This window comes from Polypterus senegalus, chromosome 17 (genome assembly GCF_016835505.1).
Source record: "Polypterus senegalus isolate Bchr_013 chromosome 17, ASM1683550v1, whole genome shotgun sequence".
Taxonomy (NCBI): Eukaryota; Metazoa; Chordata; class Cladistia; order Polypteriformes; family Polypteridae; genus Polypterus; species Polypterus senegalus.
The window spans coordinates 61,905,318-61,931,133 of record NC_053170.1 but is presented as its reverse complement, the minus strand read 5'-3'; the positions used below and the strand labels follow the sequence as shown (position 1 = coordinate 61,931,133).

Sequence of the window (25,816 nt, the reverse complement as noted above, 5' to 3'; positions counted from 1 at the left end):
AAAATACATACAATATAATTATAGACAAGTTGGTTGCAGTACAGTATATACATTTATAACAGTAGTCTTGAGAAATCAAGTGAAATGACAACTTTCATTGGCTAAGTAAAAAAAAAACTTACATACTATAATCCTTTAAGTTAGCCAATCAAATGTGTTGTTTTGCTGGACTTCTCATTACATCCATAAAGCCTAACATGGTACTACACCCTAGTACTACTAACAGTAGTCTTGTTACTATTTATATTTTTTGTTGACATATGTTTGGTTACTTGTGAGCTTTCATTCATGCTTTACTTTTGAGACTTTCACATTTTTATAAACATTCAACAGTTCACTTTTGATTTCTGAATTTAAATTTCATTACCTAAAATAAATAAAATACAACACAATATAGGATGGAATTTTTAATAAGAGAGTTACTACATATGAAAATTGAGGTACATCCAAGTTAGCCTTAGAAAATAGGGCATTGTGATCTCAACATTCAATGGGCTTGGGTGGTGATTTTGTAATCTTTTCTTAGTTTCCCAGCTCACATGGAAATATAATCAATATAGAATGCACCCCCAGCAACATAAAAATGTGCAGATATTTTTGCCAGTACTGGTTTGGACCTACTACTGCAAGAGTCAACTGTCTGGGCAAGTATCAAAAATAAATAAATAAATAAATAATACTCCACTTTTACAGACAGAAAACCATTACTTCCAACATTTTCCTAAAAACCTGAAAAGGAATAACTTCTTATGATCAAAAATAGCTCCTTCTTCAATTTAAATTCTAATTTGTACACTGGTGCTCCCATTACATCATTACATTATTTTGATAGCTTCCTTTCCAAGCCAAAAAAAATTATTCTGTTTGGTGCCTCAGCCGTGCCATGCAAGGTTGTGGTTAGGCAGATAATTTGTTTGATGGTTTACTAGTTGTTCCTTATTTTGGTTTTTGATGACTATGGTGGAGCAGTACATATGGTCATGGGCAACTCCTTTTTGGTTCACTCTATTGATCACTGTACTTGCGAGTGAGGATGGGCTTTCCTAATTATACACTTAAATCTGCTGCTTATAATATGTACATTTTTCTTACAATAAAAATGACATAAAGAGAGTACTTTATTTATTCTCAAACTCCGTGTTCTGTTTCATTGACAAGCCCAGCAATGGATTAAGATTCTTAGGATTATTGAGATAACAGATATGGATCGAAACAAATCAAAAAATCAGCCCAAAAATGGTGATTATACAGTTGATAGAATAGCAATATAAATCCACAGCTGTGCAAAAAGACTGCAAGTAATGACTATGAAAATAAACAATACATATCTCTTATATATATTTCTCTTATGGTTCGTCCTGCTTCCTCTTCAAACCCGGTCCCGCCCACATGGCATTTCTCGATTCCTAATCGTCCTCTTCCAAACCCTTCCCCACGCTGACTACAGTGTCCCATACAGCCTCAAACAGACATAGAATTACTAGACGCCGCATGACCATCAGCATCGTACATCAACGTCACCGCCACATTGCGAGTGGCACTACCGTGGAGTGAAGTAATGGATAAAGATGCCTCAGGCATGTGCTGCTTGGGATTGTACGAACCATTGTACGCTCTAAAACAGATCCAGGGGGATTACATTTCATAGGTAAGGCTGAACAATTGTTTTGGTTATATCTGCCCATTGCAAAATCCCGTTTTATAATCTTAGCACTCAAGGTCACCTTACAATAAAATTAAACAAAATTAGTAAAATTAAAACAAGAGAATGATGAATAAAAAGGCAATAATTAGCAAACAAACAAAGATAGCTAGCAGTAACAGTGCAAATTCACAATTGGAATGCCAGTTTGAAAAGATAAGTTTTGAGGGCAGTTTTAAAATGTGTTATTGAATCGAGTTGACGTATATGAGAGGGAAGAGAATTCCCGAGTTGAGGCGCACTATGACAGAATGCTTGAGCTCCCATAGCACTGAGTCTGATGTATGGTACAGAAAGTAGAGCTGCAGAAGAGGATCTGAGTTAGCGAGAGGAGTGCAAGTCTGTAGGAGATCAGAGAGGTTACGGAGAGCTTTAAATGTTCAGAGCAGTATTTTGTATTGTATTCTGTAGTTAACAGGGAGCCAGTGAAGTTGAGAGAGTGTAGGTGTAATATGTTCAGTGGATTTAGAACAGCAAGTTATTATCCTGGCAGCAGAATTTTGAATAAGTTGTAAGCGATGGATATGTTTTTGTGGGATGCCAGATAGAACAGCATTACAGTAATCTATGTGAGGTGACTCGGGCATTAACCAATACTTAAGTACTGTGTTGCGCAAGAACAGGACTAGGTCTAGAAAAGTTTTGGAGATGGAAGAAGGCAGTCCGAGAAATGTTACTTATATGGGAGGAATTATTTAATAATAATTATTATTATTATTTATTAATTCCATTATTAGTGTATAAATGTAGATAAATAATTGCATGTAAACAATTTGCCAAAATCTGCTGTATGTAAACGATACTGTTTTAAACATTATTGGTTTTTCATCAGAAAACCCGGTTTCCACTTCTACCTATATTAGTTTAAAAGGCACTTTTGCCACTCGCAATAGGGCGGAAGCGCAGACGTACCGTGTCGACTGGGCAACACAGTGAATGCGGCGTCTATCTATATATGTCTATGCACCCCCATGCTGCTTTCTCGAGTCCTATTTCTCCTTCAGAATACCGCGTTCTACGCTCCTCTCTCATGACCCCATTGGTGTCACGTCACCGCCCTATATGTAGCTTGACCTCGTGACCTTTCACTTCGGCCATGTCTGCGCCTGGGAGTCTTTTCCGTAGCTTGCTACAGGAAGGTACTCTGTTGACCATTGGCATTGGTTTCACTCCTTGCTATTTTTGTTATTCTGCGACGGTTGTTTCCTAAGCCTTTGTTATAAAATGAAAAATGGTATCTTCTCTGTCAACGGGTTTTAGTACAATGTCATCTGTATAAACAGTTGACGAAGGCAATGCACTCTCTCGACGACACAGGGCAGTAGATTTCGTTGCAGCACATTGGGACAGATTTGGAGACGTTCATCCTGTTGTTCTTTCCAACGCAAGTCGAGTTATCACAACAAGTCAGGAGTTTATGGTGGTGAAGCTGAAATTCAAGCTCTTTCTGAGATTAGATCTTTCGACTCATTATCGGTCATCTCCAACAAAACACCTATTCATAACTGCGTCTTTCAAGAAGTATTTCTTTCTTCTTGCTTTCTGAATTCCTTTCGCACCGCTTTCCATTCCTATTCTTACACTGCCATATGCAACGGCGGGCGTCGGCTTGTATGAAATAATAAATCTTTAGGTTCACTTGATCTGTCATGCTTTTAAGTCAGTCTTCAAGTCTGTCCTGCGACGTAAAAACCTCAATAACCACCACTTATTTAAAAAAACTACACTTAAATACTTTTTATTAAGCACATTTACTCTCTTTTGCATAATGATATAAAAACTGCCATCTATAAATTACAGGGTGCCTAATGTATGCAATTCTTTTTAAATATGTAAAAATCAATATTAATGGTTATACATTGTGTGACCTTCCCATGCTGGGAAAGCGCTGACTCAATTATATTTCCATTTAGTTCTATGACCAAACACTAACATTACAACCAATAAAAAGCCATTTCTGATGATCAAAAATACTAACCATTTCATTTTACAGTATTAATGTTGTGAAAATTAAAAGCTACTGTTTCACTCAAAGTCATATTCATGCCAGGTCTCTGAAAGAAACCCTGAACACATTCTGCCATCACATCACAGATCTCTGAGAAACTATTCACATCTTTTCTCAGAAATCCCGAAACCAGCTTCATTCTCCTTTTCTAAAATATGTATGATAATAGTTCTTTATTACAGCAATTATTCTGCATACAGCTGCCTCTTTGTCTACATGGGTCTGCTGTTCCCACCAATGTATATACAAGCCTTGCTAGAAACTTGTTTAAACATAAATAAATAACACTGAAATTTCTGTTTTGTTTATTCTTTAAAATATCTCAAACTTCTAGAAGTCCATGGGTTCCTTGTAGTGGCAAGGTTACTACATAAAGTTGTAAGACACATCCACAGACTGGTAAATGCTGGAAGAAAATGAAAAAGTAGTAGTTTATGATGTTAATCAAAGCAGAGAACAGCCAGAAGGACAACCTGTACCTTTAAGGCCATGCTTCCTTTGTTTGAGGTCGTCATGCCACAGGAGACTTTGCTTACAGTGCAAGTCTGTAAATGTAGAAAAACAAGACAGAAAAAGACAAGAGTTATTTCAATTTCCAGGCAACCAAGCCAGAATCCCACTGATCTGCTGAGTTTCACTATAGTTTAATGTAACCCAAAAATAAAAATTTAAGGAAATAGTTAATTAAAAGATACATAGGGCTTCATTCACAGATGTCTATAAAAACTACTTCATATTAATGTGTGTATCTGTAGTACATATACACAGTGTGTATTATTTTATATATATATATATATATATATATATATATATATATATATATATATATATATATATATATATATCTATATATATATATACATACATATATATATATATATACATACAGTGGTGTGAAAAACTATTTGCCCCTTCCTGATTTCTTATTCTTTTGCATGTTTGTCACACAAAATGTTTCTGATCATCAAACACATTTAACCATTAGTCAAATATAACACAAGTAAACACAAAATGCAGTTTTTAAATGATGGTTTTATTATTTAGGGAGAAAAAATCCAAACCTACATGGCCCTGTGTAAAAAGTAATTGCCCCTTGTTAAAAATAACCTAACTGTGGTGTATCACACCTGAGTTCAATTTCGTAGCCACCCCAGGTCTGATTACTGCCACACCTGTTTCAATCAAGAAATCAATTAAATAGGAGCTGCCTGACACAGAGAAGTAGACCAAAAGCACCTCAAAAGCTAGACATCATGCCAAGATCCAAAGAAATTCAGGAACAAATGAGAACAGAAGTAATTGAGATCTATCAGTCTGGTAAAGGTTATAAAGCCATTTCTAAAGCTTTGGGACTCCAGCGAACCACAGTGAGAGCCATTATCCACAAATGGCAAAAACATGGAACAGTGGTGAACCTTCCCAGGAGTGGCCGACCGACCAAAATTACCCCAAGAGCGCAGAGACGACTCATCCGAGAGGTCACAAAGACCCCAGGACAACGTCTAAAGAACTGCAGGCCTCACTTGCCTCAATTAAGGTCAGTGTTCACGACTCCACCATAAGAAAGAGACTGGGCAAAAACGGCCTGCATGGCAGATTTCCAAGACGCAAACCACTGTTAAGCAAAAACAACATTAGGGCTTGTCTCAATTTTGCTAAGAAACATCTCAATGATTGCCAAGACCTTTGGGAAAATACCTTGTGGACTGATGAGACAAAAGTTGAACTTTTTGGAAGGCAAATGTCCCCTTACATCTGGCGTAAAAGGAACACAGAATTTCAGAAAAAGAACATCATACCAACAGTAAAATATGGTGGTGGTAGTGTGATGGTCTGAGGTTGTTTTGCTGCTTCAGGACCTGGAAGGCTTGCTTTGATAGATGGAACCATGAATTCTACTGTCTACCAAAAATCCTGAAGGAGAATGTCCGCCCATCTGTTCGTCAACTCAAGCTGAAGCGATCTTGGGTGCTGCAACAGGACAATGACCCAAAACACACCAGCAAATCCACCTCTGAATAGCTGAAGAAAAACAAAATGAAGACTTTGGAGTGGCCTAGTCAAAGTCCTGACCTGAATCCAATTGAGATGCTATGGCATGACCTTAAAAAGGCGGTTCATGCTAGAAAACCCTCAAATAAAGCTGAATTACAACAATTCTGCAAAGATGAGTGGGCCAAAATTCCTCCAGAGCACTGTAAAAGACTCATTGCAAGTTATCACAAATGCTTGATTGCAGTTATTGCTGCTAAGGGTGGCCCAACCAGTTATTAGGTTCAGGGGGCAATTACTTTTTCACACAGGGCCATGTAGGTTTGGATTTTTTCTCCTAAATAATAAAACCATCATTTAAAACTGCATTTTGTGTTTACTTGTGTTATATTTGACTAATGGTTAAATGTGTTTGATGATCAGAAACATTTTGTGTGACAAACATGCAAAAGAATAAGAAATCAGGAAGGGGGCAAATAGTTTTTCACACCACTGTGTGTGTGTGTATGTATATATATATATATATATATATATATATATATATATATATATATATATATATATATATATATCATACAAAAACATTCATAAATATATATTTTTAAGTATAAACCAGCACAAAATATCTTTCAGTAAATCTGTACAAAGGCTGGTCAGTTTATACTGTATATTGTTTCTTACACTTTAAAATTTAGCTTGATATTATACCAAATCATGTAATTTTATATGGCAGAAGAATCTAAGATTAGTTTAACTTAAAAGGTATGGAGACTGTACATCCATGGATATGTCAATAAAACATGACAAGAAGAATACGTTTAATAAAAATTATGTACAACTGCAAGGCAGTTTAATTCCATCAAAAATTATCAGTTAAAAAAAGGAAACTGAAGAGAGGACTAAAAACTTAACCCTGTCTAAGTGCCACACTGAAAGCAAAAGATATACTGACTGCGGTTTGTTGCAAACATTTATTTTTTGCAATTTATTGATTTTTTTCACTTTCAAAGTGTGTTGATTTTTTAAGAAAATAAAAAGGAAAATATGAATAATAAAGCACTATAAATTCTTTTTGTAAAACTCACGTCTTTGCAAGTTTTATATTAAAGCTATATTTTTATAACTGAATTCAGTTTCCTAGTATTTCCAAATTGTAGCAAGATGCTGTACTACTGTAAATTACTTGAATTTCTAGAGCTAGAAGAATTTAGCCCTGATTTCATTAAAAGAAAAACATTAGGAGATCGTTCATTCAAGGCTAGACAGTTGAATTCTTATTATGTTCTGGAATATTAATAAACCATAACAATTTAGAACCTTAACTGAAAGAGCAATATACTTTTGCAATTAAACAATGCAATATTACATAGCAGCAATTGTCTAAGCATTAAAATAATGTGAATATTTAATATTCAAACAGAAAATACATAATTTCATAACAACAAACAAAAGCATCTTCTGAGATAACCAGAAAAATACAGTATAAAGGAAGCAACATTTATACCAATATCCTCTATTGTATAAATTAGTTTTCTACACCAGAGGCAATGCCAGGTACTGAGCTATACAAAAACATTGTACACTTTTAAAAAGACAATCAGAACACAAGCTGGTAAAGAGGAAATGAAATAACAACCCTGAGACTTCGCCACTATGGTACAATGCTAACTAAACTAAAACCGTTAATTCAAAATATTTAAATCTAAAACTTTTACATGGTAATAAGTCATTTTAATGGTTTTACCTAAACATTAATGAATATTTTAACTAATATTTTCAGAGATCTGCTTTTTCTAATTCACTCTTTTGTGAACTAACCTAAAGTCAAATTTCTCAAAAATAACTGAATATAAACAAAAGCAAAACTAGAGTAGAAATATGCATATTAATATATGACTGTATAGCATTCAGATCATTCAGATTAATGAATGAAGAATAAAAATTCAGTGCTTATTTCTTTACATACACATACATTAAAATGCTACTGCTACTTGTTTAAACATATCTGTATCACTTCTATATACTGAGGATAAACCAATGATAGCTGGTGACCTAAAATGAGGAGTTAAAATGGTACCCATTATCATGCTGCGCCCACTTAAAATGTCTCCACTTTTCCTTGCCTGTATTATTCACCTAATTAGACTGGGTCTCTGACTCAATTATAAAGTAATATTAGATTGAAATATTACACATAGTGTTCATATTAAACATGCAAGCTTTTCTGTTCTTAATGAAATAAAACTCTGATCACTACAAAATTCAATCTGTTCAAGCACTTGCCAATATATTTACTGGTTATGCAAGAATAGTACAAAATATAGATTGCATTAATGCATCTCTAAAACATGTTTTAAGATGTGCTTCATAGCTCCTCTCACAACTAAAGTATGTAGAACACAAAGAAATTCACCAAGATTTAATAATACCGCACAACCTTTACATTAGAAATGAAATAGTAGAGGGTAACATGGGAACTCTCCAGTGGGGGAAATAAGTATTTGATTCCCTGCTGAATTTGTAAGTTTGCTCACTTACAAAGAAATAAATAGTTTCTCATTTTTATGGAAGTTTCATTTTAACGGAAAAAGACAGAATATCAAACAAAAATCCAGAAAAAAACACATTAATTTCTTCCATTCCAACTTCTCCACCATGATGGGCAAGACCAAAGAGCTGTCAAAAAGATGTCAGGGACAAGATTGTAGACCGGCACAAGGCTGGAAAGGGCAACAAGACCATCAGCAAAAAGCTTGGTAAGAAGATGACAACTGTTGGTACAATTATTCAGAAATGGAAGAAATATAAAATGACCATCAATCACCCTTGGTCCGGAACTCCATAGAAGAACTTGCCTCATGGGGTGAGGGGAGGTGAGGGATCAGCCCAAAACTACACGGGAGGAGTTTGTTAATGATATGAAGGCAGTTGGGACCACAGTCGGCAAGAACACAATTGGCAACACACTATGCCGTTATGGACTGAAATCTTGCAGAGCCCGCAAAGTCCCCTTGCTCAAGAAGGCACATGTACAGGTCTGTCTTAAGCTTGCCACTGACCATCTGGAGTCAGGAGTATCTGTAATTGATCGACTGGTTGACAGAATTCTGGCTGGGTTATAGGGGATTTAATACTTAGTTCTCTGATATGCAAATCAATTTATAACTTGTATGTAATGTGTTTTTTCTGGATTTTTGATTGATATTCTGTTTCTCTCCATTAAAATGAAACTACCATAAAATTAGAGATGGTTCATTTTTTTGTAAGTGAACTTAGTTACAAATACAGCAGGGGATCAAATACTTATTTCTCCCACTGCAAATTACACACCTACTGAACTATATGGACTGACAGTGTTGAAAAGACTGCTCTAAATATTATTTCTGCTTAACAGATTATTAAAACAACCCTGGCGTACAGTTTAGAATAATGCCCAATTTGATAAACAGGAAAATAGAACTGTTATATAAAATCCCTCCTAATTTTAGTAGCTCTAGTTTTAAATTTTATTATAAGATAAAAAATATTTTAGACTTTAGATTTCCAATGTTATCTAGTAAATGTAGTATTGTGTTGTCCCAATCTTATTTAAACTTGCATGCACTGCCTTAATAATTTGAACTTAACGAAAGAGTAAGAAACTCATTATCTCTAAAATAAAGCCAACAACCTGCCTCTTAGTTCCAGCTCCAATACAAATCAAACTACTCTGCTGACAAATGGAATAGCTGCATTGCTCTACCTGATACATTAAACTGACAGTTAAGTGAGCATAGTATACACATAATTTATAAAATATATTTAAACTATATTTCTAAAGAAACCTGAAAGGAGCCTCACTGCAAGTTAAAGTCTCATAATAGTAACCACGACCTGGTTAAAGGTTCAGACCTTCTTTTGCACTTGTATTGTGAATGACAATCTAGAATCCTCTGAAATGCTAGTTATTAGGCTTTAGATTGAAATGATGCTTGGTATTTTTTTTAAGTCTAAATTATTTCTTCACAAACAGGGTACTGACCATGCAAAATTATGTTCTAAGGTTACCTAAGTCAGTTCTGGCATTTTATACTGTAACCTGTATGAAGCACAGAGCACTCCAGAAAACAAAATCCTAAAAACTTGCTGATTGTGCCTTCTATGAAATGGTAAAAGTTTTGATTTAAAAAGACATACCTTCTGTATTTCCGATGCATGTTTGTAACAACAAAAGGGATCTGGAAATATTCATTTTATTAAATATTCCTGTAGCTACCAACTACAAAGAACGAATAGCTGCGATTCTGTCTGAAGAGGAGATCAAGAACTCGGGGGATGAAAGGTCGTTACAGAAGAAGATGAGCATTGATGTAATGCTCACAGTTAGTCTTCTTTTAAAATGGTTGAATCTCATAATGGTATTTATTTGTTCGAAAATTACATTTATATGTTATTTTATGTGTGTGTAATTTCAAGGTGCGGATCAATGCTCATCAACTTTTTGGCTTGAACAATGGATGCATTTGGTAAGTTTTTAGGCTTTTACTTCCCTAAACACTCTGTGTCACATTGGTTATATTATAAAATGCCATGACCGACTATGACTTAACTTTAGAACACACTTTTGTGCGGCAAATGCGTATATTCCATGTTTGTGAAGAAATAGCTTCTACATGAATAATACTGAACTTATCCTTTAAGTTCAATAAAGTGTACTATTCACCACATTACTCTATTAACAACTATCTTGGATTGATTTACTTTATGTTTATCAAATGGACTTTATCATATTGTGGCCAATGGGGGAGTCTTGTTAAAAACAAAATTCTATGTTGTGTAATCACTGCAGGGAAAAAATCACAAACAAATGCACTTCAAACTCTTTAAAGACTCTTCACCGAAGAGCGAGGGCTTCTCTTCCGTTTCTGCAGTCACCCTGACCAGTACAGTGCAAACGATGAATCTTCTTCAGACTTGGATTCCGCTGCTGGGCTTGCGACTGGACACATTGGCATGGCTTGAGCCTCAGTTCTCTGAAAGACAAGAAGAAATCTATGTCCGTCTTTGTGCGAGTGTCTTTTATTGAGAATCAAGCCCTTTAATCGCGTTAAGACATGTTGATATCTCACTCGCTACATCACTGGTCAACTCTGTGGGTCACAACCTGGTGCTGGTAAAGGGGCATAGTTACTTTAAGAGTGGCACTGCCCAATCCTAAGTAAAGATCCTGTATTTGCAATGTACAAAGATGTACATAATAACATGATATACAGCTGTAATTTTATACACAACCAATGTCAGAACTCCTTTTGTCTTCAATACCTATGAAAAACACTCATAATCCTGGCTCACCTTAAATCCGTTTGCACCTCTCCGTCAGCATCTTTTGTGTTGTAAATGTGTCGATCAGCACAAACAGCAAGCAGCCTGGTATCCACCCCCCTCCAGCACTACAGTTCAATTCGCAAAGAACATTAGAACAATCTAGACGAGAACAGGCCATTCAGCCCAACAAACCTCGCCAGTCCTATCCACTTGTTTCCTCCAAGAAAACATCAAGTCGAGTTTTGAAAGTCCCTAACGTCTTACTGTCTACCACACTACTTGGTAGCTTATTCCAAGTGTCTATCATTCTTTGTGTAAAGAAAAACTTCCTAATGTTTGTGCGAAATTTACCCTTAACAAGTTTCCAACTGTGTCCCCGTGTTCTTGATGAACTCATTTTAAAATACAAGTCTCGATCCACTGTACTAATTCCCTTCAGAATTTTAAACACTTCAATCATGTCACCTCTTAATATTCTTTTGCTTAAACTGTAAAGGCTCAGCTCTTTTAATCTTTCCTCATAATTCAACCCCTGTAGACCTGGAATCAGCCTAGTCGCTCTTCTCTGGACCTTTTCTAATGCTGCTATGTCCTTTTTGTAGCCTGGAGATCAAAACTGCACATAGTACTCAAGATGAGGCCTCACCAGTGCATTATAAAGGTTGAGCATAACCTCCTTGGACTTGTACTCCACAGATCATGCTATATAACCTAACATTCTGTTAGCCTTCTTAATGGCTTCTGAACACTGTTGGGAAGTCGATAGGTTTGAGTCCACTATGACTCCTAAATCCTTCTCATATGGTGTACTCTCGATTTTCCGACTGCCCATTGTGTATTCAAACCTAATATTTTTACTTCCTATGTGTAATACTTTACATTTACTGACATTAAATATCATCTGCCAAAAATCTGCCCAAGCCTGTATGCTATCCAAGTCCTTCTGTAATGATATAACGGATTCCAAATTATCTGCTAATCCACCTATCTTGGTATCATCTGCAAACTTAACCAGCTTGTTACTTATATTCCTATCTAAATCATGTATATATATTAAAAATAGCAACAGCCCTAGCACTGACCCCTGTGGAACACCACTCTCAACATCGGCCAGTTCTGAAGCGGTTCCTCGCACCATCACCCTCTGCTTCCTGTGTCTGAGCCAATTCTGCACCCATCTAAAAACATCACCCTGAACTCCCACTTCTTTTAACTTGATGCCCAACCTCTCATGTGGCACCTTATCAAATGCTTTCTGAAAGTCCAGATAAATAATATCATAAGCTCCACTTTGATCGTATGCTTTTGTTGCAACCTCATAGAATTCCAACATGTTAGTAAAACATGACCTCCCTCTTCTGAACCCATGCGGACTGTTCAGAATAACTCCTGTCCTTGCCATGTGTTGCTCAATCTTATCCTTAATAATTCCTTCCATTAATTTTCCTTTGATGCATGTTAAGCTTACTGGCCTATAGTTGCTTAGATCTGCCCTGTCACCCTTTTTATATAATGAGATGATATTTGCCATTTTCCAGTCCTTTGGAATTTCTCAATCTGAGCAGCACTTCTCCCTCTACAATTTCCAAAGTAGTCGTGTTTACCTTTGGGAGGTTATCCACTTGCTCACTTGTAAACACCTCAGAAAAATGTAAGTTTAGGGCATCTGCTATTTCATTGTCTGTATCTTTTAAATCCCCTTTACTATTCCTGATGAACTTGACCTCCTCCTTAACTGTTCTTTTACTACTAAAATACTGAAAGAATCTCTTGGGGTCTTCTTTCGCCTTATCTGCTATATTCCTCTCCAACTGTCTTTTTGCCTCCCCGATATCCTTCTTAATGGTTGCCATCATGTTCTCATATACGCTACGATTCTCTTTGCAATCATCTATACTAATAAAAGGCAAAGCCCTCACTCACTCACTCACTCACTCATTTACTCACTCACTCACTAATTCTCCAACTTCCCGTGTAGGTAGAAGGCTGAAATTTGGCAGGCTCATTCCTTACAGCTTACTTACAAAAGTTGGACAGGTTTCATTTCGAAATTCTACGCCTAATGGTCATAACTGGAAGGTATTTTTCTCCATTAACTGTAATGGAGTAGAGCTGCAAAGACGTAGGGGGAGTTTCGTGTGACATCATCACGCCTCCCACGTAATCACGTGAACTGACTGTCAACGCAGTACGTAGAAAACCAGGAAGACCTACAAAAAGCGCTTAAGAAAACATGCATTATATAATTGAGAAGGCAGCGAAACAATAAGAAGCGAGCGAGTGGCATATACTACCATATTCATGACTGCTGCTACCTCGGAAAGAAAGCAAGGTGTAAACCTAAACTTTAAATTAAGTTCATAGACAGGCTACCGCTGGCGTTTCACATGCCCACAGGTAATGCGGGATACAAGTTTAATGAGAGGACGCGGGATATAAACGAGTTTTGATCACTTTGTAACTAAGTTAAAATTGTAGGTGAAGGGGTGTGCTTATGCAAATTCCGAGACTGTGTTTGTGGGGGATTGACAGTTAAGGCGGGTGGGGGAGTCACGTCATCATCTCCCCTCCCATTTACCTCAAGTTAATACACACGCTGTCTCTAGAGTTTCAACACACTGAATCCTTCAGGCACTACTTACAAAAGGTCACATTGACAAGCGTGTTACGCTATTTTTAAAATCTTTCCTTTTCTTAGCACAAGCACAGCTGAGAAGCTTCGATGCATGTGCTCCATAACGCGTTGAAAAATAATGCATTTAATCACACTTTGCATTACAAGCAAAGGGGAGCTTTTGTCAATGCATGATTTCCTGGTACACCGATTACATTGATCAGCGCATCCCGATTCATTTTACCCTCGCACCACCTTAGTTTGAGAAGAAGTATGAAAAATATGAGGTTAACACAGAAAAACAGATCACCAATTCAAGCTTTATGAATAATTGATTCGCCATCAATAATTGTTTTGGTAAAGCCATCCTCCTTCCATTTTATAATTTTTCCGCCACTAGCCATGATTAAATGAACGGTAAAAAGTAAGAGCGAGCGAGGTGACTTATTTAGGCAGGAATATATATGATAGCAACACTCATGACAATGTCAATCATGTTACGTTATTATTAAAATGTTTCCTTTTCTTTTTCATTACTTCTTTAACACACTACTTCTCCGCTGCGATGCGCGGGTATTTTGCTATATATATATAATATATGAATGACCTCCAAAGAGCGCTGAGACTTTTGATATCATGAACGTGTCTGCAAAAACTGTGGTCTCCTGCCCAGCAAAAGTCGAGCAGCCAGCGCGTGCATAGCTGTGCCGCCTTTGAGACGCTGACTGCGCTTCTGCCTTAAGTCAAAGTGAGCACTTTTAATTTTTTCATCCCCCCTGAGCTATAGCCCAGACAAGTGCAAACACGGACCCCTTTTCTACACCACGGCAAAATAATATTAAGGCGATTCACACTTTCTTTTGCACGTATACGATTATCAGGTCCTCAGCTCGGATTATGACCACACGCATACGAGTGGAGGACTCACAGTGCCATCACAGCCGATTAATGGCAGGGACGTCTCACCAGTCTACACAAGACCCACCGCGACTGTCGCCAAAAGGCGATCATAACGTCAGCGAACACATCTCTCTATACTATATAAAAGAAAAGGCAACTTTCCTTTCTTTACACCTTTTTCCTTTTATCCCAAACCAAAGCCTTTCTCTCTAACACGCAGAGGACACAAAAATAATTTTCTTTAATTGCGGTAAGGCACATTACCAGAGGCACAAATTTGAACGCTCACATAGAAAATGTAATTTCTATACCACAGCCATCGTGTAGCGCCTTTCAAAAGGGATCTACTACCGAGAGATGATCCATATACATTTTAGCTGCTGTTAGTTACTTACCTGTTTTGTTACACAGTCTTTAAAATGTAGTTTACCCAACCACTCCAGTAGTGCTCAATGTACCTGTACTTCTTAAAACGTTAATGTTTTACTGTTTAATAACTTATAGACTATATTTTATTATTTTTCCCTTGCACTCAGTGACCAAAGCTATACACACACATATAGACACATACAAACATACACACAAGTATATATATATATATATATATATATATATATATATATATATATATATATATATATATATATATATATATATATATATATATATATATATATATATATATATATATATATATATATATATATATATATATATATATATATATATATATATATATATATATATATATATATATATATATATATATATATATATATATATATACACACACACACACATATATAATTTGTGTGTGTAGATATGTATATAGATATGTAGATATGAAGATATGTATGTGTATATATATATGTATATTATATATATATGTATGTATGTATGTATGTATGTATGTATGTATGTATGTGTGTATATATATATATATGACAGCAGCAATCCAAGCTGTGAGAAAACAGTAAAAAGGAGGCGTGTCAGACGTCGTGGTACATTTTCTGATGCAGCTACCGAAAACAACTTTGTGACGCTGCCACCAAATACACAAAACAATTACTTTGACAATCATGTTACATTATTTTTAAAATGTTTCCTTTTCTTTTCATAACTTCTTTAACACATGACATCGCAAGGCGTTGAATTTTGCTATATATATATATATATATATCACAGCGACACTCATAACAGTGACAAAACAATTACATTGACAATCATGTTACGCTATTTTCAAAATGTTTCCTTTTATTTCTCTTTCCTTCTTTAACACACTACTTCTCCGCTGCCAAGCGCGGGTATTTTGCTATATATATATATATATATAGATAGATAGATAGAGATATATATAGATAGATAGATAGAGGTATATATATACAGATAGATAGAGATATATATATAGATAGATAGATATGAGAACAACATAGATAGATAGATAGATAGATATGAGAACAACACTCATATCAATGACAAAACAATTACATTAACAATCATGTTACGTTATTTTTAAAATTTTTCCTTTTCTTTTTCGTACCTTCTTTAAAACACTACTTCTCCGCTGCGAAGCGCGGGTATTCTGCTAGTTAGTCTTATATGCCTTATACAGCAGTTTTTTCCTTTGCAACTTCTTTTTTAAATCTTTATTAATCCATCGTGGAGTTTTTTTTAGTTTCCTATTAATTCCAAATCTAGGTATGTATCTGTCCTGCATTACATGTAAAACATTTTTAAACCTGTTCCACTGCTCCTCAACTTTCTCCACATTTAAAAGCTTATCCCAGTCTATGTTACTTAGACTTTGTCGCATCTGCTCAAAATTAGCCCTACCAAAGTTCAACTTAATAATTTTAGTCTTTGCATCTGTACTCTTACAAAATACTGAAAACTGTATTATATTATGGTCACTTGACCCTAGTGCTTCAATCACCTCTACACCATCAATTCTATCCTGATTATTACAGAATACTAAATCCAGACAGGCTTCACCCCATGTTGGTGCTTTAACATGCTGTGTTAAAAAACAGTTGCTGATTACTTCTAAAAACTCCTGCTCTTGTGCTCCTCCATCTGCAAGGTTATCCCAGTTAATATTTGGATAATTAAAGTCCCCCATGACTATAATATCCCCCTGTAAACTTGCCTTTTTGATATTACTAAAAAGATGTGTGTTGAAATTACTGTCTGAATTGGGTGGTCAATAACACACTCCTAAAATAAGACCTTTTTCCCTAATATTTTCCAGGCGAAGCCACATGTCCTCACTAAGATGGGGCTTATCATCCAACTGAAGATGACTTACATTTAAACCCTGTTTGGCATAAACAGCAACCCCATCTCCTTTTCTGTTCTGTCTATCCTTCCTAAAAAATGTGTATCCCTCTATATTAAACTTATACCCATCTTTGTTATTTAGCCAGGTTTCCGTTATTGCTATAATATCATAATTATGCTCTGCTACATACAACTCCAACTCACTTACCTTATTTTTGATACTTCTAGCATTAAGGCAAGCTATTTTTAATGTGTTAATCCTTCTACATTTACGTGTTTGCTTAGAAATCACATTACTATGCATTTTTATTTCTACACCATTGTTTGTTCTTCCATGTATAGATCTAAATCTGGCCTGTCCTAAACTCCCTGCCCCCCCATTCCCTAGTTTAAACAATCCTTGACTAGCCTACACATATACGTTCCCCAATACACTGGTGCCCCTCCGGTTCAGATGTAACCCGTCACGGCGGAACAGGTCCCATCTGTTCCAAAAGGAGTCCCAATGCCCCATAAACCTATACCCTTCTACCCTGCAACCCTGCACCAAGATTTGAGCCACGCATTAAGCCCTCTAATCTCCTCAATCTTACCTTGACTGGCACGTGGCACAGGCAGAACTTCGGAGAAGACTACCTTGTCAGTTCTGCTCCTCAGCTTGGTACCTAACTCTTTGAATTTGGGTCGCAGAACTGACAGACTACCCTTATGTATGTCATTTGTTCCAACGTGGACAATGACAACTGGATATACCCCCGCTCTGGCCAAGAGCCTATCCACCCTTCCAGGGAGGTCTCCCACCTGTGCTCCCGGAAGGCAACACACCGTGTTGCAACACAGGGCTCTTCAACCCTGCCTACCACCTCAGAATTATCAGAGTCACCGTCCAGCTCCGCTAGGACATAACGGATAGACACTTCTAATTCTGGGGTTGATGCCACTGGACAGTGTGCACCCTTTACCTTACGCCTTGTGACCGTGACCCACCTATTTCTACCTGTCTGGTCTGGAATCTCCTCCCGTGCCACCTTAGGGGTGCACACTACTATCTCTCTAAAGGACACCTGGGCCAAGTCCGCCAATTCTCTATTACAACGCAGGTCAGCCAACTCCTCCTCCAGTTCAGTGACCCTGAGCTCGAGGTGCTGGATCAGCTGGCATCTCTTGCAGATGTAGCCCTCATAGACAACTGGCTCTTCCAAACCATCATCTAAAAAGTCCAACATCCAACAGGACTTGCATTGCACTGGCCTCATTATTAAAATTTGACTTGAGATTACTAAGCTGCTTTAACTTAAAATTAAATTTCAGCTGCTCCTTAACTTAAATGGTAACACTAAGATCTGCTACAGATATTTTACACCTTTTCCCCTTAAGCTCCTGTCCTGTTCTCCCTCTCAGCTGCCTGTTATTTGCCTTTCTATGAGGTTAACTTTACTTTTCTCCATCTCTTCTCCTAACTTTGCGCTCTTCTTACTTAAAAGCTCTTCACCCGCACTGTTTGTATTCCCCCATATTAATGAACCAATACGCTGTCGCCCACTTAACTGTTCTACCTTTGGACCGCTAAGGACTGTTTAATCTAAAATAAACAAATAAATAACACTTTACTACCTTATTTGCTCCTACTGCTCCCTGTGCCTGATCGGCGTCTTAACGCAGGCCGCTTACCTGCGCACTACTGAGTTTCCACCTTTTACTGCTTTGAAGTCAGCCACGGCCTTTTTTCCTTTTCCTTTAAACTAAGGAATCGCTGTTACAATGACATGGTTATTTATTTACAAATGCCGATATCAGTTACTGCTGCTTTCTACCCTGCCCCCTCGATGCTAATTCAAATACAGATAACAATAAAAAGAACAAGTACAAGTACAAATAACCTTTCCAAGCGCACTTCCAAACACCCAGCTACTTTTGCTCTTGTGCTGGCAAAAAAAAAAAAACCTTTCTAAAGGGAAAAAAAGCTTTAAAAATTCCCACACGGTTCCTTAGCGGCAACCAAAACCCAAGTTTTTAAGAGCAAAATATTTTTTTTTTATTTAAATCTCACATCACAGAACAAACCAACAACTCTCAACAGACTCTAGCGTTTGCAAAGCACACGTGACTCTCAGCTCTCTCTCTCAATGTTCAGTGTTTATCTTGGAGCGAAGTACCTGGAGCTGTATAGGGTAAATCATACATCGTCTTTTGGAATACATACATTTCATGTGTGCTCCGTGTCTACAACAATCTAAAACAGAAAAGTTTTTCATGTTTTAGTAATAATTGACAAAATGTAGACATGAAGTGTATAATGTTTGAAGCCTAAAGTTAAAATATCAAATATACTAGCACAAAAGGTACAAGTATAAAAAAACAAGTGCACTTTTATTCAAGAATATAACCGACGGTAGGCTGTGGATGTGACGGTAGGCTGTGGATGTGACTGTTTGCATGGTGGAATGGTAAGAACTACTGACTCCCAATCAAGAGGACAATTAATACCAGCTGCTTCCAAGATTTACAGTTTTGAGTAGCGAGCTGCTCTTATTGTTAATATTTTACAATAAAAACATATATTTGATTTGTGTCTGTAACAGCCGGTGTAAATCTGCAGTACTTGTTAAAGTTAGCGTTTTTTTCAGTTTTATTCTCTCACTCACATTCATGCAACCACAACCTCCACCAAACCCCCCCAACCCCCGATTTGATGCTATTTTCAGATAAAAACATGGTATAACAAACAAACTTGTTTTGTTATACCACCTCTTTATTTGAAAACAGTGTCAGATCTTGTGCGTGAACAACACTGGGACTAGGAAAACTGTGGATGTGGGAATGAGTGGTGTGCGTGACTGAAAATGACTGTGGCTGTGAATTTATTTTTTTATTCAGTTTTATTCTTGAGTATTCCTGCTCATGCTGAATTAGTATGCACCTTCTGGTCCATGATGTCAAAGCCGATCTGACAAAAAAAAGAGAGACATAGGTATATATAACATTTGGAATACTTCATTTTATGACCTGTGTAGTACATTTCAGAAAACATTGCTGCACTAATGCAACATTATATTTATTCGCATACCTTTATGCAGTTGTAGTCAGTGACCACGTTTGTTTCCCTGATCTTGCCCAGTCTCCAAATTCTGGTGCATGGCGGTGTTTCTTTTGTACTCCAGGGCCCAGTTGTTCAAACTATTTAATTGGGATAAAAATGATCTGGATTTTGAAATTCCTTGTTTTGCTATCTAGCATCTGGTAATTCATTTTACTTTCATGCTGGTTTTTCCAAAGCAACACTAGATTGGATCACTGTTATCCAAATACAGAATATTCAGGATTACCAAATCCGGTTTACTAGTGCTTTAAATGGAACCCACAGTGTAGCCTACTGGCTATGTAAAGAACAACAGGCAGACCAAAAATACCAGTAGCCAAATAGCCATCATGTGTGTTACTTAGAAGAAACAGAAAACACCACAATAAACAAATATTTTTCCATTTCATTTAAAAACAGACAGATTCCATTTCAATCTCACAAGAATAAATGAATGAATGACTGAAAGAATAAAATATTTCCCCACATATGCACTGTGGTTATTTTTATATAATTGTAAAACAAAAGTCCAATAGTCAACAAAATAAAGAACATTTACAGTTCCTCATTGGTACAGACCCCAGCTCTTTCAATTTCTGCTTTTAGGAGTTGGATTTCCATTCTGACTTTAGTTTGTTGTAGTTGGGTAAGGAGGAGCTGTTCCTTTGCCAGAAGAATCTGCACTTTCAGTTTCTCTTGTAAGAAGCACCTTATACACTCACCTAAAGGATTATTAGGAACACCCTACTAATACGGTGTTTGACCCCCTTTCGCCTTCAGAACTGCCTTAATTCTACGTGGCATTGATTCAACAAGGTGCTGAAAGCATTCTTTAGAAATGTTGGCCCATATTGATAGGATAGCATCTTGCAGTTGGAGATTTGTGGGATGCACATCCAGGGCACGAAGCTCCCGTTCCACCACATCCCAAAGATGCTCTATTGGGTTGAGATCTGGTGACTATTATTTCAGTCAAAGTTGCTCTTCTATCAGCTTGAATCAGTCGGCCCATTCTCCTCTGACCTCTAGCATCAACAAGGCATTTTCGCCCACAGGACTGCCGATACTGATGTTTTTCCCTTTTCACACCATTCTTTGTAAACCCTAGAAATGGTTGTGTGTGAAAATCCCAGTAACTGAGCAGACTGTCAAATACTCAGACCGGCCCGTCTGGCACCAACAACCATGCCACGCTCAAAATTGCTTAAATCACCTTTCTTTCCCATTCTGACATTCAGTTTGGAGTTCAGGAGATTGTCTTGACCAGGACCACACCCCTAAATGCATTGAAGCAACTGCCATGTGATTGGTTGATTAGATAATTGCATTAATGAGAAACTGAACAGGTGTTCCTAATAATCCTTTAGGTGAGTGTATGCGTCACCATCCAGGTTTGGAGAATGCTTACGCTTTCTTTTTAAAGGTTCTGTGACAACAGCTGGATCTATCTGTGAGGATCCACCTTCATCCTCAACCACTTGACTGAGATTGATGACAAATATTTCCTCTTCATTAGGAGGACCAGGCCCACCCTCCTCTGTAACTGTGGGCTCACCATCGACTTCAATACGATCAATTCCATGCAGAGCTTCTGATTTGTCACCACCAATAATGTCAAGGACAATATAAGTATACTCACCCCTCTTGAAAGGCTTGTTACCCGTTGTGGGGTTTTTGGCCTCAGCAAGGTCCTTTGCTTTAAGGTTCTTCCACCTTAATATGACTTGTTTTGTGGTCCTTTTCTGACCAGCCCCTATAGCATTCACATTCTTGGTGATGTCCTCCCAAATGTTCTGTTTGCATATCTTGGTCACTTCTCTCCCCTTTAATGAACTGAAGTGTCCTACTATGGAGGAATAATAGCATCTAACATCCTCCAACAGTGCATGGTTTTCTGCCACTGTGAAATTAAGGCCCTTTTGAGTCCATGGTTCCATCTCTTTTGTGCACTTAACACTGATTTTATAGGCCCTGTGCTTGATTGGGGTAATTCAACACATGACAAACCAGTCAGCTCATTGTTGCTTAATTGGTGTGTGACCAAATAAAATCACCAATTTCTTACACACCTCAGTCATAGGTTTACAGAGGCATTGGCATGGCAGGTGTTGTTCATCACTACCACAGGTTGGGAAGCACAAAATACCATGAAAGAATGTATGCTGAGTGTGCTAAACCACTTGCGCAATACACTACAGAGGAACTGTATGTTCGTTTTCGCTTTGGGAGGGATGATATCAAGTACATTGCAGACCTTGTCAGGCCAAAGTTACAGCATAAAACCAAAATAGAGTCATGCTCTGTCTGTAGAGGAACAGTGCCTAATTGCCCTGCACTTTTATGCCTCTGGGTCTTTCTACCAGGTTGTTGGTGACAATATGGGAGTGGACAAATCAACTGTTAGTAATATGGCGAAAGCTGTCTCAGTTGAATTGGCCAGTCTGGTCAATGAATTTGTTTAATTTCCCAAGGATGACCAGATGGCGCAAACTAAGCGAAGTTTCTTTCTTTTGGGGAACATGCCTAATGCTATTGGTGTTATTGATTGTACTCATGTGCACATTCAAGCACCTCATGAAAGGTGTAGAAGGAAATTTTTTTATTAGCATGAGAGGATAGCAAACTAACATATAGAGCCATAAAAAGTAGTTAAAAGCTTCTAAAACATTAGATTAAGCATAAATTAGAATGTTAAGCAAATAAGAGGTCTAGCAAATAGTTAACTAAAAAATCAGTTATATTGCATTATTTTTTAGGCTTACATTAAAATTTCCAAAGTAAGAAAAGAACAGCTAATTGATACACCAAGACCAGTTTTGGACAGGATAAGAGTTTGAGAACACCTGTGATTCAAGGCTAGGAAGAGATAAAGATGGCTCTGTAAGCAGCTGGGCTGATGAATCAGCAGAAAGGCAACAAAAGGCTTTTGCTATAAGCAGGGTCACGCTGACCTAATGCATGAAGAGAAAATCTTAGTAAATGCAGGCATTAGCAAAAATATTATAAGAATATATTAGCAATTAACTTTAGTGTAGAAATTAAGACAAATCAAGCATGCCATGCAATGATCAAATGAAAGCACATACTATACTTCTTTTTAATTAAAGCTTAAGCTTCAGGTCACTTGTAAAAAGTTTGGAAGGCTTAAGAGAGGAAACGATGAGAGGAAAACCCATATATGGAATTGAAGCCTTGGCCAGTTAGAGAAAATGGGAACAGCATAGAAAGATTACAAATTCCATAAGGGGGTCAGTAATAGGAAAAGTAAGGAGATAATATGGGTTCCCATGGAAACTCAAAGTCTGGTTAGACAGGAGTAAAAGGGAGTCAGAGGAGATGGGCAAAAGAGCTCATTAGAGCAAGGTCAGAAAAGATAGGAAATTACATAGGGTAGCCCAAAGATGGTAAAAGGAAGCCTTCCACCCAGTCTTAGACCAATCAAAATAAGCCAAACAGACACCAAGAGGAACAACGGACAGTAAAACCAGGTGCTGAACGAGCTAATCGAATGAGCCAAAATGATAAGAAATTGTTATAAAAACTTTAATTGCTGTAATGATCGTTGCTCAGCTCAATTTGGCCGTATTGGGTTGAGTCCTTGTTGTTTTTGTGTTGATTTATTGCAATAAAGCCATTAAACTCTGTCTATCTCGAGTCCTAATAGCCTTTATTTTTAGGTAAAAAGCCTTCTGATGATGAATTTTTCGCCACGACAAAGGGAGTGGCAGTATGTGAACCGAAAAGGGAGGCACAGCAACAATGTCCAAATTGTGGCCAACGCTGACCTCATCATCACAAACTGTGTAGTCAAGTGGCCAGGGTCTGTCCATGATGCACGTATCCCGAGGGAGAGCGCACTATACAGAAAGCTCCAGTCCAACCGACCAAATGGCATAATATTGGGTGACAATACCTATCCACTCCTACCATGGCTGATGACCCCTTTTCCAGTTGCAAACACACCTGAGCAGGCAGGCTTCAACTCTGCACATTGCAAAACAAGATGCGCAATTGAACGCTTAAATGGAGTCCTGAAGAGGCGCTTTGCATGCCTTAACTACTTGCGGGTGGAACCCAAGGTGGCATGCAATATAATACTAGCCTGTACTGTCCTGCATAACATTGCCACAAGGCGTAATGTTCCTGTTGATGACATATATGATGGACCTGAGCCTGATGAAGTGCAACCAGAGCAACTCCAATGTTCGCTCCAATTGACTGACTGGACTGGATGTGTGATTGGACTGGATGTGTGATCAGAGATGCAATTGTAAGACATTACTTCTGACTGATGACTTGAGTAATAGTAATTGTCATTTTCATTAAAATACAATGGACAGTAGAGCTTTTTGAGCTTTGAGATTTTGTTTGAGTACTGATATTTCACAGGGATTTTTTTCCTTTGACTATACCAAAAGGCTTCAGGTCTTATTCCCTACTTTATTTACATTGTCACTGTCCTAGTTCAACAATTGTACAAAATATAAATAGATGTATACATCACCTGCAAACATATCTTTTTTGATCAATTTTCAAGTTTTATTTTAATGTGTGCCAGAAATCCATACTGAATCCACCTCTGTGTTGGGATCAGGATTATCCTGATTTTTGGGATCAAATGTGTCCCAATTCATACACAAACTTTTGAACAACACAAAAGACTATTTGATCCTGATTAAAACTGAGATTGGATTAGGTGATCTGATCTGATTCCAGAATCCCTCTTTTCCCTTTGAACAACCCATTTTCAAGATTCAATCCAATCTGTTATCTCAAATCCCATTGGATTACCTTTGAACAACTGGGCCCAGGAGATACAGAGGACAGAATAGTACAGAGAGGTCAGTTCCACTCTATATACAATCATCAAATTCAAACATTAACAGTTCCCACACACTGAAGGACTGTCCTTCTTACTGAGAAAAGAAGTGTTCATGGCTCACCTTGCAAAAGAACTTGTTGAATCTTACAAGAAAAGGCGATGGAAAAAGAAAAGAGGATGCAATGTCAACAAGCTTGTGTTCCAAGACCTCTTCTTACCCCAGGAAAGAAAGTTCAGTATCAGGTGCTCCTTCAGTGTAACAGGAACCATAGCACAGAGAGGTGCGTACATTGCAACATGTACACATTGTAAATGTAGGAACGACGATCCTTGGGTGTGTGGGAACTGTTAATGTTTGAATTTGATGACTGCATATAGCGGGGAACTGACCTTTCTGTACTATTCTGTCCTCTGCATCTCCTGGAGTACAAAAGAAACACCACCATGCACCAAAATGTGGAGACTGGGAAAAATCTGGGAAAAAAAAGTAAGTTTGTTATACCTTGTCTTTATCTGAAAACGGCATCAGATTGGGGGCTGGGGCTGGGTTGTTAGGGGTGGGAGTTGTGGGAGCATGAATGTGAGTGAGAGAATAAAACTGAAAAGAAGAAAAAAAAAAAAAAAAAACTACCTTTGACAAGTACTATAAATTTACACCGGCTATTACAGACTCAAATCAAATATGTTTTTATTGTTTAATATTATTAATAAGAGCAGCTCACTACTCAAAATGGTAAATCTGTGAAGTAGCTGGTATCGATCTCTGTGTCCTCTTGATTGGGAGTCAGTAGTTCTTACCATTGTACCACACAAACTGTCATATCAACAGCCTACCATAACTTGCTTTCTTTTTCTTCGGTTACATTTTTGAATAAAAGTGCACTTGTATTGTTATACTTGTACCTTTTGTGAAAGTGTTTATGAGATATTTGGATTTCAGGCTTCAAACATTATACACTTCATGTCTACATTTTGTCAATTATTACTAAAACATGAAAAATGTTTGTTTTAATGACGTGTTTACATAAATTGTTGTAGACACGGAACACACATGAAATGTATGTATTCCAAATGACGATGTATTATTTACCCTATACAGCTCCAGGTACTTCACTCCA

General features: G+C 37.3%; 1 protein-coding gene across 6 annotated transcripts in view; it reads right to left on the bottom strand.

Annotated features, from left to right (window-relative positions):
• LOC120518144 (transcription factor MafG) overlaps positions 1-25,816 on the bottom strand; it is a 192,964-nt gene that overhangs the window by 15,332 nt on the left and 151,816 nt on the right. For 5 of the 6 annotated variants that reach the window (XM_039740766.1, XM_039740765.1, XM_039740768.1 and 2 more), the window contains 2 exons: positions 10,580-10,714; positions 4,190-4,255 (listed from right to left, as the gene is read on the bottom strand). In XM_039740766.1, coding sequence (XP_039596700.1) covers positions 4,190-4,225 — 36 coding nt within the window. In that variant the 5' untranslated portion in view covers positions 4,226-4,255; positions 10,580-10,714. The remainder of the gene's footprint in view (positions 1-4,189; positions 4,256-10,579; positions 10,715-25,816) is intronic. The other variant, XM_039740764.1, reaches the window with a different exon arrangement.